Source organism: Strix uralensis, chromosome 3 (genome assembly GCF_047716275.1).
Source record: "Strix uralensis isolate ZFMK-TIS-50842 chromosome 3, bStrUra1, whole genome shotgun sequence".
NCBI lineage: Eukaryota > Metazoa > Chordata > Aves > Strigiformes > Strigidae > Strix > Strix uralensis.
The window spans coordinates 53,116,406-53,136,132 of record NC_133974.1 but is presented as its reverse complement, the minus strand read 5'-3'; the positions used below and the strand labels follow the sequence as shown (position 1 = coordinate 53,136,132).

At 42.6% G+C, this 19,727-nt stretch overlaps 1 protein-coding gene across 2 annotated transcripts in view; it reads left to right on the top strand.

Annotated features, from left to right (window-relative positions):
• The first annotated feature begins 4,475 nt into the window (after positions 1–4,475).
• The window catches only part of REV3L (REV3 like, DNA directed polymerase zeta catalytic subunit), a 129,307-nt gene continuing 114,055 nt past the window's right edge, over positions 4,476–19,727 (top strand). Inside the window, exon 1 of one of the 2 annotated variants that reach the window (XM_074862303.1) lies at positions 4,476–4,876. In XM_074862303.1, coding sequence (XP_074718404.1) covers positions 4,738–4,876 — 139 coding nt within the window. In that variant the 5' untranslated portion in view covers positions 4,476–4,737. The remainder of the gene's footprint in view (positions 4,877–19,727) is intronic. The other variant, XM_074862302.1, reaches the window with a different exon arrangement.

Genomic DNA, 19,727 nt, shown 5'->3' with positions numbered 1-19,727 from the left:
AATAAATCCAGGGCATCCCCAGACTGAGAGAGCACGCCAAGATTTCAGACCATAGACCTCAGAAATACTGAGCAGCCTGGAAATCAATAGGAACTCAAACACGGATACCTAAGTCAGTTTTCAAGTTAAGATGTACTGTTCAAAATTTTACGTTATAGTCTAAACTTTTATGTTATGTTTATAGTTTATAAACTTCTATGTTATAGTCTAAACTTTTATCACCAAATTCTGTAGCATTCTGCTACTATAATTAGGTATTTGAAAAATGTGGCTTTTCCCTGGCCCCCATCACGTTTAGTTGCTAGATGATTCTGTGTCTCCTCATATTTCCATTTATGAATTTTTAGTGAACTGCAGATATCATTTTGTGACCAGTTTTTTTTTAAGTAGGTACATAGTAAGGATTAAGAGAAAGAAAAAACTGATGTGCCTTTTATTAAAAAAAAAGGCAAAACTATATTGATTTTACTCTATAGAAATTCTAACTTTTATGACAGTCATCAGTTATGGTGATAACTAATACTATTAATACTCAAATTTTTATTGTACAGCTGTTTAACTGTGCATGATTAGAAGCAGTTCTATATTCAAGCTTGATTATTTTCATGCAAATACATGGCTAACTAATGGGGAGAACAGCTGCTGCTTAGCAACTGGAGGAACAGAGAAAGGGGGTGACTTGCTTTATAACAGAAAACTGGATGAAACCTTAGAGAGAGTACATACAGAGTTTGGAGATAGCAGGGAAAATGGGTGGTAGTGCTTGCTAACCATGATGTTTCCTTTTGCAATTATTGAACTCCTAGGATGGCAGCATTTTCAGGTAATAAACTACAAGAAAATTTATATATGGTAGATGTGTGCATGAACAACAAATAAAATAAGTGCTAAAGACAAACCCTGACACACAAGCTAAAATGTAGGAAATCCAGAAACAGGCTTTGTGTCTGTCATCTACTGTAATGGTTAAACTGACTTTTAGACTTCAGCAACTTAAACTAGTGATCAAGCTTAAGCTACCACAAGCCAAGACTGCTGGAAGAAGTGTTCTCTTTTTCTTCCTGCTGCTCAAACTCAGCCCCTGCACTGGCTCCTCCACTGTGCAAGTACAGGCTTTCACATACCTACATAATGAGGCAGATCAGGGACCTGATCTAGGTTAAAACTAACCCATATTTTTTAGTTGGATCACTTTTACCAGCATCAGTTTCCAAATCCAGGATGTTATGCAGCTATTCAAATGCTTACACTGACATGAGAAGGAGGGCAGGGGACCTCCCATGACAGTGCTGACTCAAACCTTTTCTGAAAATATATTCTTACCTTGGTGTGACCCTGCAGACTAACTTATTGACTTGACTGCAAGAAGAATATGAAAGCAGAAGCGTGCTCTAAGAAATGAAGGGAAACTGAAAAGGTACAGCTCAGAAAGCATGTGAGTTCCATATAAACGACTGCATGGCTATAATATACCACTTGGATCAAGCTATTTACATCAACAAGGAAAATCAATTCTTTTTTCTAGGGGTAACATTCACCACTTTCAGAAATCAAATTAATACCTCATACAAACAGGAAACTGGCTCTTGGTTAGGTATCAACTGTTCTTGTCTCAGTTCTACCGCCTTCTGTTTGCAACAGTTCTTCCGAATTCAAAGCATGGTTCTCCCTGATGTAATAAACATAAATATTTTTGTAATTAAATAGAAGACTCTGAACGACGTGCTTTAGTGAATCCTGCTTTATGCTTCTAAAAAGTTAGCTATTCCAGCTAGCTCACTATTCTATTGTGGGCAATTGCTTTCTCTTCAGCAGGACTACCAGATAGGAATTTGTGCCTACACCTCACACACAACACTCATTAAGAAGCCAGAATCCTCCAGTAGCTTAAATGTCTTGGATTATGTACCAATCCAGCTGAGGTGCAGATACACATCATGTTCTGCCGCCTGAGTATGTGACAACAGTATATAGTAGTGGACTGCTGATGTTGTAGTATCTTAAACTCATGGAGGAAGGGGCACCAGAGCACATCTGCCACTGTTCAAAGACATTAAGCCATCAGCAAAATAAACAGTGATGGAAAGATACAATGCTCAGGAAGTTAGAATGATCATGTGAACAGAAAGACAACAGAGTACGGAATGGTGTAACACAAGAACATGGTAGTGTCCCTACCAAAGTCCTATGAAAATGAGGGAAATGCAGTAGTTAAGCAACAGTACAAAATGTATTCAAATAACAAGAGCTAGGGATCCTATTTGTTAACATGCTTCACCAGTTATCTCCTAGTGATGATTCATTAGCCTTTCTGAAATTTAAGTATTCATAAGAGTATTCTTGCAGTTCCAAAGGTTTTCCAAATATTAGCCTTGCAAATGTAAATAACTGTCAAAAAATTAAAGTTGTAGCTTATGTATTCTTTAGATAGAATAAAAATAGTCTGGGTTCCAAACCTGTTTCAACCACTTACTTCTGTGATGCAAGATTTCTTGATGACTAGGTAGTTTGAGGGTTTTTTTTCTGTTTGCATAAAAATGAGTTTAAGGAGGAAAACAGATGTGAGCTAGAGAAAATAAACAGCTTACAAAGAAAGAGTAGGAAATCAGTTAGCCTTGAGTAGACAGGCAAGCTTCCTGTTCATTACAATGAAAAAACGAGGGTAGCAACTGCCTGACCTGTCTTTTGTTCAAATCTAAAACCAAAACATATGTAAGCAAAATGTGAAACATATGTCTTACATATTGGACTTTTGTCAGATTTTATAGATTTGTACATTTGTCTCATATCGTCCAGTCTCGCACGCATATGTAACAATATAATTCTAAGTGTATGTAAGAATATTTGGCCTTTTTATAGGCTGATCTTCCACACTGCCAACTCTTTCGATATTTGGTGGGTTTTTTCCCCCAAATCCTCAGCTCTGAGACAAAGAGACTGTAACAGGAATCCCAACTCAAGGTTTTTGTTATCATTTTAAATAAAAACCTGCACAAGAGAGCTGGAAAATGCAAAATAAGCTCTCCTGAAGGACCAAGTAAGAGAAACCTAAATCCTCGTAAATTTTACCCGAATTAATGACCGGGAGCAGGGAGGCACCTAGCTCTCAGGACTCGCTTCCTCCCGATTAACGCAGGTCTCCGAGGGGCTGTCTCGCCCATTTCTGCTGGGGTTCAAGCCGCAGGGAGCCTGACCCCAGCCTCGGGGCGCCCCTCCCCAGGCAGAGAGGGCCCGAGGCTGCGGCCTCAGCGCCGCGGTACGACAGGAGGCCGCTCCCTCAGCCCCGCCAGGTAACAGCGCGGGCGGCTCCCAGGCCGCAGGAAGGCAGCGAGCAACCATGGCGAGAGGGGTGGCCGGCGGGGAGAAAGGCACGCGGCGGCCGGAGGGAGAGCGGCGGGGGGAGGAGCGCGATGGTGGAGCACGCTGCGAAGACGAAGAAGAGGAAGAAGAGGAGGAGGAGGAGGAGGAGGAGGAGGTGGTGGTGGTGGTGGTGGTGGCGGCGGCGGCTGACGCGGGGCTGAGCGGCCCAGCGGGCGGGGCGGGGGTGTGTGGGGGGGCTGCCAACAGGCCGCGGCCCAGCCCCCGCCGCTCCGCCGCAGCGCGCCCGGCTCCGCCCCGCCCCGGCCCGCCCCCACCCGCGCGCTCGGCAACGGCACCAACCGCCGCCGCCCTTCTACAGGCCTCGCCCCCCGCGAGCCGCGGCGCAGGGCCCGTTACAACCGGAGGGGGCGCAGGCTCCAGCGGAAGCGCTACCTGAGCGGTGCCGCTCCGCTCCCCCGCCCCCGCCCTCCGCGGCGTCGCGAGTAACGACGGCGGGAGGCTTCCCCGTCTCCCTCCTCGCCCCCTTTACTTGTCGCCCCCGTTTTTTTATTCTTTCTTGGCCCCCGCAGCGTGCGGAGACTCACCTTCCCGCAGCGAGGCGGATCGGCGTCCAAAATGGCGGCCGACCCAGCTTAACCCCATCGTGTCCCAGCAGCGCTCCCTCCCCGCCCCATCCGCGGCTCGGGATTCCGCAGCCTCACCCCAGCCCGCGCGGCCGATCGCCGAATCACCGAGTGTGGGCTCCCTCCCGCCACCCGGGGGAGGGGGGTAAGCCCGGGGAAGATTCCCCCGCTCCCACGCACACTCGTGCCCCGTCTGCGGAGCCCACCCGAAAGACGGAGGGGGGACGGGTGTGTATGTCGGGGAGCGACGCCTCCCCCGCTCACCACACGGCCCGTCCACCACCCCGTTTCCCCAATGGTTGCGTCCGTGACATCATCATCATGGCAACAACAGCTGCAGCCCGGAGCCGGGGAGCCGCCGCCGCCGCCGCGATGCCCGTGGTGCTGCGGGGGGACGGGCTCGCGCTGCCCGTGAGGCGCTCGCGGCCGGCCGGGCTCTAGAGTCCGCGGGGCGCCCCGGGGCTCAGCGCGCGCCGCCGCGCACGCGCCCGGAGGAGCGGCGGCGGCGGGGGGGGTCAGAGCGAGCGAGCAGCGACAGACAGAGAAGGCGCGTGCGAGGGCGCGCGCGCCTCTGTGTGTGTGTGTGTGTGTGTGTGTGCGCGCGCGCGCGAGAGTGAGCCTAGACGCGCGCCGGCGGGGCGCGCGGGCGGGCGGGCGAGGAGCGGCGCGGAGAGAGAGGAGCGGCAGGCGGGGGGCTGCGCTCGCGCGCTCGCTGCGGCGGGGGGAGCCGTGCGGGCTCGGCGCTCGCTCGCTCCCTCCCTCAGTGCGTGCCCCGGCGGCGGCGGTGAACAACATGTTCTCAGTGCGGATCGTGACTGCCGACTACTACATGGGCAGCCCGCTGCCCGGCCTGGACCCCTGCCAGTCCCACTTCCGAGAGGCCCCCACCAGGCGGGTGCCCGTCGTGAGAGTCTTCGGCGCCACCCCTGCAGGTAAGGGACCCCCGTCGCCGCCGCCGCCCCCCCGCCTGCCGCCGCCGGCCGGGCGGGGACGGCCCCGCTGCGGCGCGGGTCCTGCTGGCGCCGGGCCCGCCGCCGACCCCCCTCCCCGCGGCGGAGGCAGCGGCAGCTCCTGCTCTTTGTGGCTGGGTCGCGCCCCCCCCCCGCCTCCCTCCCTCCCTCCCCACCCGCCGCTGCGGCGCGTCTCACCTGCCAGCGGCGGCTGCGAGGGAGCGCGCCGGGCCCAGCCGGCCCCCGGGCGGCGGCGACGGCCGGCGAGGAGGGTACCTGCCCCGGGTGTCCCCGGCAGCCGCGGGCGGAGGTGTTGTGTGCCGCCCCCCCCCGTTCCCCGGCCGGTGGCGGTGGGGGCGCCGCGGGGCCGGGCCGCAGGTGCGGGCCGGGGCGGAGGGCCCGCGGCCGCCGGGGCTTTGTGCGCGGCGCGGCTGGCGCGGGGGCTGCCCCGAGCGAGCGGCGGCGGCAGCTGTGCAAACAGCGGGGGCAGCCGCCCGCCCCGCGCCCCCCACCCCCATAAAGGGCACGGTAACGGCGTGTGGGCACGGCGGGGCGAGGGTGGCACGCCGGGAGGTGTGTTTCTGCGGGGCGAACAGCGAAAGGGTGAGCGTACAAGGGGAAACCTTTGAACGTAGGCACGAGTGAGACTTCTGCAGTACTTACAAAGTCGGGGTTTTATGTTGATCCTACACTGGCGTGGTACAAATCACGCAGAACGGTAGGCATTGGTGCTGCACTGCAGAAGGGAACGTCCTGACCGCTGGCCACATGTTGCCCCCTGAGACTTCCTAATGTCACAGCCCACTTCTTCATTGCCTCTTCTCTGTGGACGCGTGGTTATAGTCTTACCGCATCTCAAGTATGTTTCTGACCATCAACAAATTTCTGGCAAATTTAATATGTAGGAAAATTAATTTAATATTTGTTGTCCTTTATGCATACATCAAACATTAAGTTGGAAATAAAGCCCTGTTCTTTGAGATGTTAGACATGTTAAGTATTGTTGCTTGTGATCCCTTTATAATTATGTTGTGTAATGCTGACCTTGGGAATTGAGGTATTTCTGCATATTTTATTGACTTACATGTAGAAAATGAGGTATTGGTATATCCATTAAATGTTAGGCAAGACAAAAAACACCTGATAAATAAAACATAGTAACAGTATCTTTCCCTTCACCCAGTTATTCTAGTAGAGCAGATTTTTTTTGTTGGGAGTTCAGTGGGGTTTTTTTAAATTTTATTTAGAATTATCTGTCTGTTCTCTGTTTAGGCACAGGAATGTGAGATTTTAAAGCTGTTGTGATCTGATGCATCTACAGCTCAAAATTAAGTGGATGAGTGGGATTAATAGATAAAATATTGAAATAGAGGAACCTATTTTATTGTAGCTAATTTTGCATACAAAGGAGATATTATGTAATAATATTTATGTAATGGCATGAGTAACTATTTCATTATTAAAAAATGTAGAGCCTGAGGTTGTCTGGCAGGTAGCAGGCTTTCTGTGCGTGCGTGTGGTTAACTCATTAAGGCTTATTTTCTTTTAAGAAAATGTTTAGGCTATGCCATATCATGAATGTGGCATCGTAAAGTAAACAGAGAAGTAGTGTAGTTGTCCAGCTGTTAGGAAATCCCTGGCTTCCCAAACCATAAGCTTTAATATTAGTTTGCATAATAGAAGTGTTTCTAATTCATCTTGGTTAGAGAAGACGCTTCACTGTACTCTGCAAAGGAAGTGTGACTTGGCTATCTTCTATTTATTTCCTTGTTAAACTTTTTCAGGGCTTTTTTTCCTTTCTATGCCATTAGTAATGTTTGCTTATAAGCTTCAAGAGCTTCTTACTACATCTCTGCATTATTTTTTTTCTTTTTAAAAAAAGGAGACAAATCTAATTCTGTCTCTTCTCAGAGGTGTTGGACCTAAGCAGTCATTATCAGAAGTAATGTATGTGACTTCAGAGAGAGGGCTATCCAATTATTTACTTGAGAGTTGAAATATAAAATTAAATTAATCACATTCACATTGGCATTTTCTTTGAGGAAAAAGAAATAGTAAAAAAACCTTCTAATATACTGTATAAGACAATGGGGTGTGTTTATTGTTTGGCTTACAAGGCAGTGTGATGTTTGTCTTCACTTGAGTTGGTCTGGTTAAGCATAACCCTTTCTCATTGGGTTTAACGTGTGTGTCTTGCCAGTGGGAAGGGTGCTTAGTTGCCATGCTGCCTACACAACAGTAAACCCCTATGTCTGTATCGGCTGCTTCACCTCCAGCATAATTAGCTCTGCACGAATCTTGGTATGTTCAAAGCTGTGTGTCCATGCTGTGCAGCTAATTGGGAGTCAGGTTCAGAACAGACTCCCAAATTTCACCTGCTGAGTGAAGGGGGATTGATTGGTACGTGGAAGTGGCTTCTGCAGATGTTCAGAAAGTCAAACATCTAGCAGCACTGTATCTTGGGTCTAGTGTCAGCTATGGACGTTGGTTCTGAAGGCACCTACCTACTCTTTCTGCCTCTTCTTCTGGAGGTACTGTGCTCAGTGAGGTACATGGATGACAAGGATTGTCAGTGTTCTTATCTTTGAGGGCATTGATGTAATCCTGTACTCAGCGATTGATTTGTAAAGGTTTGCTGGTACAATCTGTAAAATTAAAGTGGTTTGTGGTATGGTGGTTGGGGGAGGTAAAAACCAGACTTTTAATTAAAAATAACAGAAGGATGAACTCCTAGAATGGGCTGTGTTGGTAATAATGTTTGACAACTTCTTTAGGTCTTTTGAGGAAGAAATCTCATTGTATTTGGCAAGACTATGGAAGTCATCTCCTGATGTCCTACATCTTTGTATAATAAGAGCTTGAAAGGCAAGGAATCAAAATTTAAGGCCAAAGATCCCCCTACTATTTTCTGTTGTTCTGTGAAATACAAAGAGTAAAATTCTAACTACAATAGCAAAAGGTGAAGTGAAGCACGACTAGAATTTCTGTTTGAATGCATTTTAGCCGGTTGAGCCATTTCATTACATTTTAACCATTTGGTGCTTGAAGCAGACTGGCACATCTGTTGATGTAGTGACTTGGACAAAAGTATAATTTCAGAAATGCTACAACACTGCCATGGTGGTAATACAATGAAAGCAGTGTTAAATTCATGCTTTGTTGTATAAAATCTTAGTTATTATTTGATACAGTAGTCTTTGTATCTCTAAAGGAGTTTTGTAATATTGCTGCTTATATTTAAAAACAATAGGTTTTAATTCACCAGGTAATGCTCAGCTATGAAACAATTTAATTATCTTCTCAGGCAGGATTTCTTTTCTGCTAGCTAGCAATTTTTGTAAATGCTTTTTAGAAAAAAAAAAAGTTTGAGAAATTGCGAGGCCTGTTTTATTAGAGTGAAATCATAATGAAAATTGAATTTTCTGTTTACGTATGGTCTTTTGTTTAATTGGTAATTCTTGAATTGTCATTCTTGTTCCTAAGTTGTGGTGTATGGAGTTATCAAAGTTTTGATTTGTTTTCTACTAGCTTTTGGCCATTTCAAGCTCTTGGAGTCTTTTCTCAAGATTTCACTGACCACTTCAAAATAAGTATGTGAATGCTCAGTTGTGTGTTTCTGTCTGGTGCTTATTCAACTGCAGGAAGACAGAACCGAACTGTAAATCCATCCATGAAGAAATTGGGGTGAGACTACATGTCATGTTAGGAGAGACATTAACGAGCTGAGGTTGCTAATTACTGCTTCACTTAACAAGACTGAGTGCGAGTAGCTGAGGACACTTAATAGTAAACCACATATAAGATACCTGTTGGTGTATGATAATGAGTCCTGTAAAACAGATAGTTAAAATATTTTTAAAAATCAGAATTCTGGTTTGGGTGTGATTTGAGGCTGATAAATGTGATAAGTTTTACAGAAATAGGTACACATTTTAAAATTTGCTTTTGAAGGGTGTTACGCTGAGAAATGTGTGTTCAATTGACAGGAGTGTCTTTGGAAAAGGTGGATTAGGAATTTTCCTAAGAAAAAGCAATGTGTAATTTGGGGAATAATACAACTCTGCTGTCCTCAACTGCCACTTTATGTATTTGTCTCATTTCGAAGGGTTTTGTATTTTACATTATGAAATCACTGATTCGAGAATGAATCTTACTTCAGGACAGCACAAAACTCAGCCGAAGAAGAGGATGTTTTGAAGTTACTCTTGCATGCTTTTGGTTATGAATTTTTCTGAGGTTGGGTGTAATTTAGAGAAGGGGTTTACAGTCAGCAAAATCTGAATGCATTTCAGGTAGATGTCTAAGTTCAGTGGCTTCACTTCTTGATTTTCTGAGAGGGGAAAAAAACAGAGGCAAATGCTCCAGCTCAAATCTGGCTCCTTTCCAGCAGCAGTAGCTCTGCTATGAGTCAGTGAGGGGGCCTGCTTATCTTCTTTCTTCTGTTCTTCCCTCCCCTTTCCCCTTTCACTGACCTGGCTAGGCCCTATATCTGGTCCCATCCCAGTGTTTTTCTCTCCTCTGTTGCTGCTCACTTGAGAAGGAATGAGCTCATTGCAGGAACTGGCTTGCATACTCAGCTAGTGATTAACTTTTTTCTCCCCTCATTTTTGCTACCCTTTCAGACACTGTGTCCTGCAATGGTCGTTCCCCATAGCCATCTCTGTTCATTATCCCAGTCTTCACAGCCAAGCATTGTTCCAGTTGCCACTACTTCCCATGTTCCATTTCCCACAAGGGGGTGCTTCTTGATAACAGTCTTCCAGTCCTTTCTGTGGCTTCATAGTGAGAGGATGCAAAATAGGATACAGCCATTGTGGTGAGGCTTATGCCTCTGCCTTACCTTTTCACATCCTCTCCCAAAATATACCAGTGTGCATCTCTTGATAGGGGGTCATTCTGTGGACTGCAGCATGGCCTAGAAGACTTTCAGCATCATACAGTGTAGCTCCACTTCCAGCATACCATTTCTGCATCTTACACTGGCAAGCGTCTTGTACATCTGAAGAGCTATTTGAAAAATAGCCTTATGTCCATTTGTTTCTCTTGTCTCCAGAGGTTTATAGCTTCTATGAGATGTGAACAGGGCTGGAGTAGGAATTTGAGATAATGTATTTATTCTGAGATTGTTTTCAATGTTTGAGTGTTGTCAATGATGTGATTGGAGGTCATTAGCTTGTAACCTACCTGGTTCTTAAAAGGATGTGTTTTCTAGTGTGTTGTGGGTTGTTGTGTTTTGTGTGTTTTTTAAAAAAACCTCCTCCTTTTTTTGAGGCATTTAAGTACTTCATATAGATTGCCTGCTGAGTTGTTTGAGCAATGAGAGGCTGCCTGAGTAAACTGTGAGATTCTGCTCCACTGGCATGAAACTCATTAAGTAGCAAATTTAGTATCCATGTATATGTGTCTTGCTTTAATTCTGTTCTTAAATAAACCTTAACATACTGTGAAAAAAAGATGTTCTAACTAGAATCCAGATATTGGTTTTGTAACCAACATACTGTTTGCTACTGCAGAGTACCTCTTGGTCAAGTCACTGAATATATTTGTGCTTTTGTAATTCAGTCAAAAAAATACATGTATAACTGATCTGCCATGCTTAGAAATCCATCAGTTGCAGACTTCAAAGTGTTTCACAAAGTAGGTGCATCTATATTCTGTCTAATATAGAACTTGGGACTGATTTTTATGATCAGTGCCCCTGGAAGCAGACTAACAGCTTATCTATCTCAGCTACAACTTTCAGTTCTGTTACATACTTCTTAAGGGTGCTTTTTGGCTGCTTATTGAAATATCCTCATTTTCAGTGTGTAAAATGAGCCTCCTCAAAATAACACACTGGCCTGAAAATAGTTGTCTTTCTTATTCTTACCAGAGTAGCACATACATATCACAACTGAGGTTGGCAGGATTAGATGGTGTCTAAACACTCAGTGAGAAACAGCTCCTGCTTAGTAATTCTTGCAGTCTGAGTAGACAAGATAAATCTCTGGAAGAAGGAAACAGGTGCGGTAACACCATGCTATCTGTTTCTTCTCCGTCTCTTGTTTCGGAGTTCTAGTATTGATCGTTTAATACCCTGTTCTGCTAACTGTTGTCATTACCCTGTTTTTGTCCTTTACCCTTGATTGACTTGATTGACCTCCGTGTGCAGTGGGCCTCTGAGAAGGAGGATGATGACAATGAAAATGTAACCATTTGTAAAGAGGCAGCGTGAACACTCACACTAAAAGATTTACAGTGGATGTTCAGCCTCACAGATGAAGCAGCTGAAATCTTTCAGAATGATTGGACAGGGTCACTGGAGATTTGGTCTTGTGTTAAGGGAGATCTGCTGATCAAAATCTCAGGATAATTAGCAGTTGACTTTTTTTTTTTTAATTAAACATTCTGTATCTCCAGCTATTGCAAAGCCAGCTTCTGAAAAGCCAGCATCTCATCCTCATCTGTCATCATTGGATGTTGAGTTGACAACTGATCAGCTTTATTCTTCCTCTCTGTCTACCACGTCATATGTACTGTCCCTGTGTGTTACAGTTTTTTTAAGTTCCTGTATATGTCTTCTCTATATTACATTTATTCTACAGGGAAAAATTGTTTCACTGTCTATTGAATTGCTATCTCACGTTTCAGGAACAAGATATATCCATGTAAAGAAAAGAATGGATTTGCTTGGGGTCCCACATCAAATCAATAGCAGAACTGATAGTACAATGAAGAAGCTACTGTCTATAAGCAGTGTTACTTCTGTGCTACCGTCCTGCCCAATAATAAGTAAATGTAAACAGTAAAATAATGTTCTTTTATAAGTTGACCAAAGCTGTAGTTGTGGTAGCAATTAATCAAGCCTAGGCCTTTATGTTATAACAAGGTCTAGGGACTGGTTTCAAAGATGTGCCATGAAATCTGTGTAGTTAGGCTGTAATTGCACTGTTATTCATGATACTTGTATGTATTCTGGTGAAACCAATGATTTTGAGGAATGCAGTGGAATAATCAAGTATATGAACTTGCAAACAGGCAGTATTTTTCTGCCTGTGATACACTTAAAGACTGAGGATAGAGCCCAAAACATACAAGAATCTAAACAAATACCAGAAAAGTTTGTACTAGGTATAAGGACTGTATGAAATGCCAGTGTTTGCATAGGCTTCATTCATGCATGTTTGTTAAGGTTCTTTTCTTTCAAGAGCTGCTTTTTATTACAGAGAAGTTACAAGGTGTGTAGAAGTTAGGGGATTTTTTTGGCAGGGCATTTAAATAAAACTTCACGCTTGCTGGCTGGGGTGAGCCATAGGGCTTATTAGGGACCATTTGATCTCTGTATGCTTCAGCCTTTCTGTGATCAGCATGCAGACAGCCATTTTGGATAACTTCTTATCCCACTCGTATATATGCAGTCCATTGTGTTGACTGTGTGTTTATGAGTTCATGTTATGTGACCTCGGTGTACGTGTGCCTGCCTGCTTGAATTCTCGGGTCGTGGAGTCATCATCCTTGGAGATATTCAAAATGCGTCTGGACACGGTCCTGGGCAACTGGCTCTAGGTGGCCCTGCTTGAACTGGGGGTTTGGACCAGGTGACCTCCAGAGGTCCCTTCCAGCCTCAACCATTCTGTGATTACTGAGATTACTCTTGTCAGCAGTGAGTATCCAGGTGCTCTGTACAGCCTGTTTGTGTGTCCAGGTAAAGACAGCTGCATCCAAATGGTGTGGAAGGGTTGCCAAGTAACTGTCTTTAAGTTGATTACCCTGCAGCTGTAAAAGTTACAGGAAGGTTTTGGCAGCATTAGCAAAAACTGATTTAGATTTGGAAAGAAGAAGAAAAGAAATAATATTCACTACAGAGACCTTTGTTAGGTTGGGTTTGTCCATCAGTGACAGGTTCTTTTCCTAAAAATTACAGAAAAGTAGGAGCAGCCGCTGCTTATTTAAATTCAAGTTGTGCCTCTGTACTGTTTGCTGACTAAACCAGTGTTTACTACAGCAAGGCTGTATGTCCTATTTTAGGTGCAATATCAACATGCAGTACTCAGCGTGAATATTGAAAGGGCTGTGGAATGTTGCACCTAATCCATAATACTTGGCATTACTCCTCAGGGGAGGTTTACAATACAAGTTTTCTGAGTTTTGTATAATGAGATGTATAATGAGTCTTTCATTTTGTGTTTGAAACTACCTAGGTGGGTTTCTGTATAGCACAGATCTTATTAAGCAGTGGGAATTGGAAACTGATTCAGCCCTCACTTCTGCAGGTACTGCCTTCAGATCAGTAATGAACAAATTTTTATTGCTGCCACCCCTATTATATAATATCCAGATGAGGAGGTTATTTTCTGGAGTTCTTGATATAGCAGCTTTTATATTTCCTTTTAAAAAGTTACCTATTTAACATAGCTAAAATGTTACACAAGGCTTTCATTGCAGATTAATCTTTCTTCATGTTCTTGTATGTTTTTATCCACTGACCATGAAGCAAATGGTTTTGTGGCATTCACATTTGTAAGCAGTGAAACCTATTTTAGTGTCCGTAGGAAATTAGAAGAGATTACAGGCAGTTTCTTACGTTGAGGTAAAATGAATCTATTTTTAGAAATGCTCGGTATCAAATACTTTCATTTTTGTACTCTTTGATTTAGCTTTGTAGAACTGAGGCTTAACCATCTTTACTGTTAGACCTAAATAGTAGCAGTAAAAACAACCCAGTTCTGCTATATTATGTTTGCCTATTTCCTACAGTAGAAGTGTGTTTTTACCCTCAGATTAATGTTGAGTTTGGAAGGGACCTCTAGAGATCATCTAGTTAGTCCAGGTGCCACAACCTGTGTGGGTAAGTTCAAGTGTTTGACCACCCTCACAGTAAGACAAAACAAGCAACAGGAAAACCCAAAACAAAATCAAAAAACAGACTCACCCCAAACTCTGTTTTTAAAGCTTCTTGTGTTTCAACTTGTGCCCGTTGCCTCTTGTCCATTCACTGGACACCACTGAGGAGAGTCGGACTCACTCTTCTTGCTGCTTCCTATCAGATATTTATAAACATTGATAAGATCCTGCCCCCAATCCTTCTCTTCTTGAGCCTACAAAATCCTGACTCCAGTATGTCCATGTCTATCTTGTGGTGGGGAACCCAGACCTGGATGCAGCACTACAGATGTGTCTCACCACTGCTGAGTAGAGGGAAAGGGTCACGCCCCTCGACCTGCTGGTGGTGTTCTTCCTAATGCAGCTCAGGACACTGTTGGCCTTCTTTGCAGTCGAGGCACATTGCTGGCTCATGTTCATCCAGGACTCCTGGGTCCTTTTCTGCAAAGCTGCTTTCCAGACAGTCTGCCTCCAGTCCGTAGTGATATATGGAGTTATTCCTCCCCAGGTGAGGACTTTGCATTTCCCCTTGTAGGGCTTCATGAGATTCCTCTCTGCCCATTTCTCCAGCCTGTCAAGGTCCTGCTGAATGTCAGCACAACCCTCTAGTGTATAAGGCACTCCTCCAAATTTTATCGTCTGCAAACTTGCTGAGGGCGCACCTGTTCAATGTCCAGGTCATTAATGAAGATGTTAAACAATATTGGCCTCAGTATTGACCTCTAGAGTACACCACAAATGACTGGCCTCTGTGTTCCATTATTGCAAGGCTGCTTCTTCTCACTTAAGTTTCACTTCTCTCCCCACTGCATAGCAGTCAAATCTGGTTTAGAGCTCTCCAGTGTGTGTTTTGTTGTTACCTCTTCCTTTTTTTAACATGCTATCCTCTGAGGTGAAAGTATATGCGCTTCATTTCTGATACAGCAAGGTTTGTTTTGTAACGTTTATAAAACTTATATGTAGATATCTCAGGTATGGTATGACTATGTAAAAGAGGTAAATCCTGGGTCTGTATTTTCTGGTTTTTGATGGTATGTTTTACCTGAACAGAAAACATGGGAATGTAAAATAACTGGATATAAGTCATCATTTGACTAAAAAGGTGTGTTCTATATCAGAAATAGAATTTTGAATTGTCCTGTGTTTTCCTTACTTCAGAAAAGTGGCATGTATTGTGCATAAAGTAATTTAACTTGCCATGGTAATTCAGGTCATTCTTTATTATGTTTTTTTATGTATGGTTCTTAAGAAATTTGTGCATTCACGTGTACGTTTGTAAACCTGTAATTCCCATGCAGAGATTAAATTAATATCTTTACAGCCTAGATTCCTGTTTTGAGTCTGCTGCATTAAAAAAACCTCACCAACACACCCCCCCACACCCCCGCCCCCCACCTTAGGATAGATGGGAAGAACAGTATAAAGTTCTGCTAAGCATTTACAGATTGTGCCAGCATGTCAGGTTTTGGTGAGCTTGTGGTCTTATGCCAGCAGTTGGAAACATAATCAAGGAAATAAATAGTCATTTTTAACCACTGCTATATTAAAGATGAAAGACTTAAGAACAGAAACCAGTTGTTTTAGGCAGTGTGCAGATAATGGTGGATAGTCCTCACTCCAAAAAAATTATGTTCCATATAAACGGAGTGTTAAAAGGTGTAGAAAGAGTGATATGTTATGAAAACAGATGGCATGGCAATATTGTTAGTCATTATTTTGAAGTGGAATTTTGTAGGAGGGATTGCCTGAATGGAAAAACAGGAGGAGGGGAGGATGTGTTGAAAGGAAGGCTGGGAACGGAAAGGAGTATGTAGAGCATGTGAGGTGAGCTGGGGAGGGGGGTTGGAGGAAGGAGAGTGCTGAGAGCCAGGACTGCGGAAAATACTGACATGGGAGTTGCAACAACAGGGACCAGTTATCTAAGGCTGCTCCCTTTTGGTTTCACTTGCTTTGGCTCATGGGGCTGATTCATCCCCTGGAATTTCTTATCTCCAGACTTGTGGCTGGAAGTAGATGAGGTGTTATGTGAGGTTTATTGCTCTGTGCAGTGGGAGAAGAGAGAAAGAAAACAAGTCCCCCAACTGAGAGCTGTCCAAGAGATGTAGAACATAGCAGAGAACTACAATATTCTCATGAGCACTGTGTGCAGTTTGTGAGCATGTTTTGTATTGCCTGTTTTCATGAAAATTACTGGTTTTAGGTTAAGGGATGTGAAAATGTAAATAAAACATTCTAAGTATCTGGTGTTCATCTTTCCAGTGTATCAGTAGAAATAAACTAAAACCAGCCAGAATTCAAGCCTGACTCTGCAGTTTAATGCACACATAAGAAAGTACATCTTTTGCTAGCAGAGAAAGATAGGTGGGCCTGAATAATGTAGGTGTGTATGTGCAGATTTAAAAAACAGAACAAAAACCAAACACAGTGAGAATCAGGTCACTTCTTCAACTGATCATCTCTTCTTTGGTGTAAATGGGTGTTCTGTAGCCTGTTCATTTGTCATGTTCTTCAGTTGCTTCCATAAAAATCTTGTTTTGTATAAGCTTGATTTGTTGAAAGAAAACCTTAGCAACATCTTATTCTTTCCAAGTTAGTCTTTGGCTTTTTCAGAATGTCATTCTCTGGAAACCACTAGCAATGCAGTGTTTTAATTTTATTAATAGTTTGGCTTCTGTAGCCATCTGACTCATAGTAAACCATTTAATTACACTGAATGTTTGAACCTATAGTTTTTAAAGAATGAGTGATTGTGTTTTTTTACTTATAGTACCCTCATGACCAGGGACTTGTTATTTTGAAAGCAGAACATTTGATGGTGAGAGGATGAAGTTTATGCATTTGACAGTAAAGTTGTGGAGATAAAATGGTGATGGAAAAGTAACAGTAGATCAGAGTGGATTTGGCCAGAAAAGCTTTAGTAAGACGTTGGTTTAGGAGAAAACCTGGTGACTAAGATTGCAGTGTAATGCTTTTATTATCTGAAGATATATAATTCGGCATACAAGGGTCAGGAGAAGAACAAGTAATGTTTAAAACTGAGTAGTACAAAACTTTGGCGGTTTTTACAGCTGCTCTGCAGCAGCCATTGGTTGAAACTTAAAGTTTGATCATACAGTTGAATCTCTGCACATACCTCTTAAGATAGATTAATGAGGTTTTAAATGTAGTAGCTTGCATTTTTTTCTTTTATGGTTAGTTAATGATTTTAAATGTTTTATGGTGTGCAGTATTGAACAGGAGTTTTTTAGTCCAAGACTGATGCAGTAACCATCACATTGCATAAATGTTGCTTTCTGAAGCCATCTGATTTTATTTGGCTTGTGTTTGGAAAATGCACAGTGTGGTTATTTGTTAGTGCTTTTACACTAGGAAGTCACTTAGAATTGTGGGGAAGAAGGAAGAGGAGGGGAAAGACTGATGCTGAGCTGAGGAGGCTTTTTTGGGGGGGTTATTTTTCATTGGTTGTTTTTTTAATGGAGGTAGACTCAGTCTGTTGTCCTCAAATAATTGGGTTCTTTGTTAGCACAGTGTAATTGAGGTTTCAAGTGTTCTACAGCTGAAAATAACTTACTGTTTCAGAGTATTTTGTGAGCTGCTTATTGATACTGTAATGAGCAACTAAAGAAGGGTAGATGATTTTCTACCAGTTGTGTGTTCTGAAATACTGCACACACTGAAGCTCTGCAGAAGAATTCTGTTTCAGTTCATCAAAACAGTAAAACAGGATACTGCTAGTACTAGAGGTAGTATGTTAATGTGAGGGTTATGAGAAGAGACATATAAGACGAGAAAAAGAGGAAAGAATAAAACGTGGGGAATTGGAAGTTCATTTCATCCGCATTCATGAGGGAGTCTCAACTTTTTTCCATCTAAACATTATTAAAATGGTTTCTTAATTTCTTTAAATACGTAGTGATTTGTTACAGATACCAGCCATTCCTTAATGTAGCTAGACATGATGGAGTTTGAAATACTCTTCTATTCTGAATGTAAGCCCGGCTCTTCAATATCTGCAAATTGTCTGTTTAAATGCATACCCAGAACCATAGTCTTTTTGACAGAATAAAACCTAGTATAGCTGTTACAAATCTTATGATACAGTTTTCAACAAAATTTTGTTGTTAAAATTTAATACACCATTTTTTTGCAATTAAGTCATAACTGGAAAATTCTGCAACTGTTGTATTGATGGCCTTTATTTCTCAGTGTTTTTAGGAGAGGAGGAATATGTGATAGGGAGAGCTATTCACTAAATCTTTGACTCTGTCAATATCAGAGTGATTGGGTATGAGTGCAGTCCCTCTGATTGTACTTTGAAGTTTGTTTGGTGGGTTTGTTAGGAAAAATTAAAATGTTTGGGAAAATATTGTTTAAAAACCAGTTTAAAGCTGAAACTTGTAATTAAGGGTGATAGTGTCATCTACACAAAAGGAATGAGTTCTACTAAACTTCTATAGAATTGATACCAGTTCTTTCTTTTCGGTGTCAGTTTTCTAAATATTCTTTAAAATAGGTTATTCTCACTGGTGCCAGCCAAAATCTCCCAGTTTCGCTTTGTTACTTCTTGGGTAGACTTTTCTATGAAACTTTCAGTGCTGGTGAAAGTGACAACACGATGTGGATGTCATAGTGGTAGCGAACTGGACCTTAATCGTAGCCCCACAAATTCTTTCCAGTGTTCCAGCCAAGGAATAAACTGTAAAATCCTAGTTGTGATTACTGTTAGAATACTAATCAATTATTTTTTAAAGTATGATTTTTTCCTTCCTCCTTGTAGTGCTTGTATTCTCTCAATTTTAAAAGAAATGTGAGAACTAAATGTAGTTTAATGTCTTTAAAAAAAAAAATCACTTTATAAAAGAAAACAAGACTACATATTCCAAAGGACAGCAGGTGGTTTACAGCATCTGATTACAATGATTGTTTTTTCCAAAGCACCATGTTTTAAGCAGTCTCTAATTTGAGTGTTTAATGTGTTGTGATTATTAATACATAATATAAAGGAACTTTATATTTTCTGATATTGTTTGCAAGCTAGGATCAGAATTGAAAGAATGAGTTTTTTGTATGTTAGGAAGCAGTTGGGTTAAGGTTTTTTCTATTTTTGCTTAGTTTTCAGTTGACCAACAGAATTTATCACCATGATACATTCCATATTTTACAAGGAGAAAAGTGTTTTTTCATCAACCTGTGTTCTAGTAGCTGCCAGCATTTAGAACAAGGAAATCTCCAAGTTGATATTGGCGGCTAGCCATGTAAAAGGATAAGGCGCCAACTGCATGAAGTGTTGTTTTTTTGGCAAATAGCTTCTGTGTACACTCATCCCTAACTCAGAAGTAAATCTGATCTGAGGTAGTTTCTGCTTTTGTGAGTTAGTTCAAGTTTAGATCTGAATTCATGAAGCATAGGTCACATCTGTAGTGAAAATTGTTGCTCTTTGACTGTTTTTGTAGTTGTGCAGTGAGGTCAAGAGCTCTTTTTCCATAAAGGAACTTCAGTCACATTTTAAAATAAGCTCAGCTGCAACTGGACATCATTGTCTCTCATTGCCAAGCTATGTGTTGAACTGTTGGGCTTTAAAAAGTCTTCTAAAAATCATCTCTCATGAGGAGGCTTAGTGGTATTTCTACTTAGGCCCAATCATAGACAAAAGGCTTTACGCCAAAGAGGATTTGTAATGGTTGGAATTGTTGTAGTTTTTTATCAGAATTTGCTCAAGCAGTTAAGAAATCTGTTAAAAAAAAATAAAATAATCAGACATTTTCTAGTGTTATTAAAGAATGTGATGAAAATGGAGTGATCTTTTCCAAAAGTGAGAAATAAACTGATATAAAAGGAATTGTGAGTGCAATTAAAACTCCTAATTCTCATTGAGTGAAAGGTGAGAAAAGTGAGAAATGCACTAGATGATGATGATTATAATTTATTTAGAAATGGGTTGCACTTTTTCTAGTGAGGAGACAAATATTTA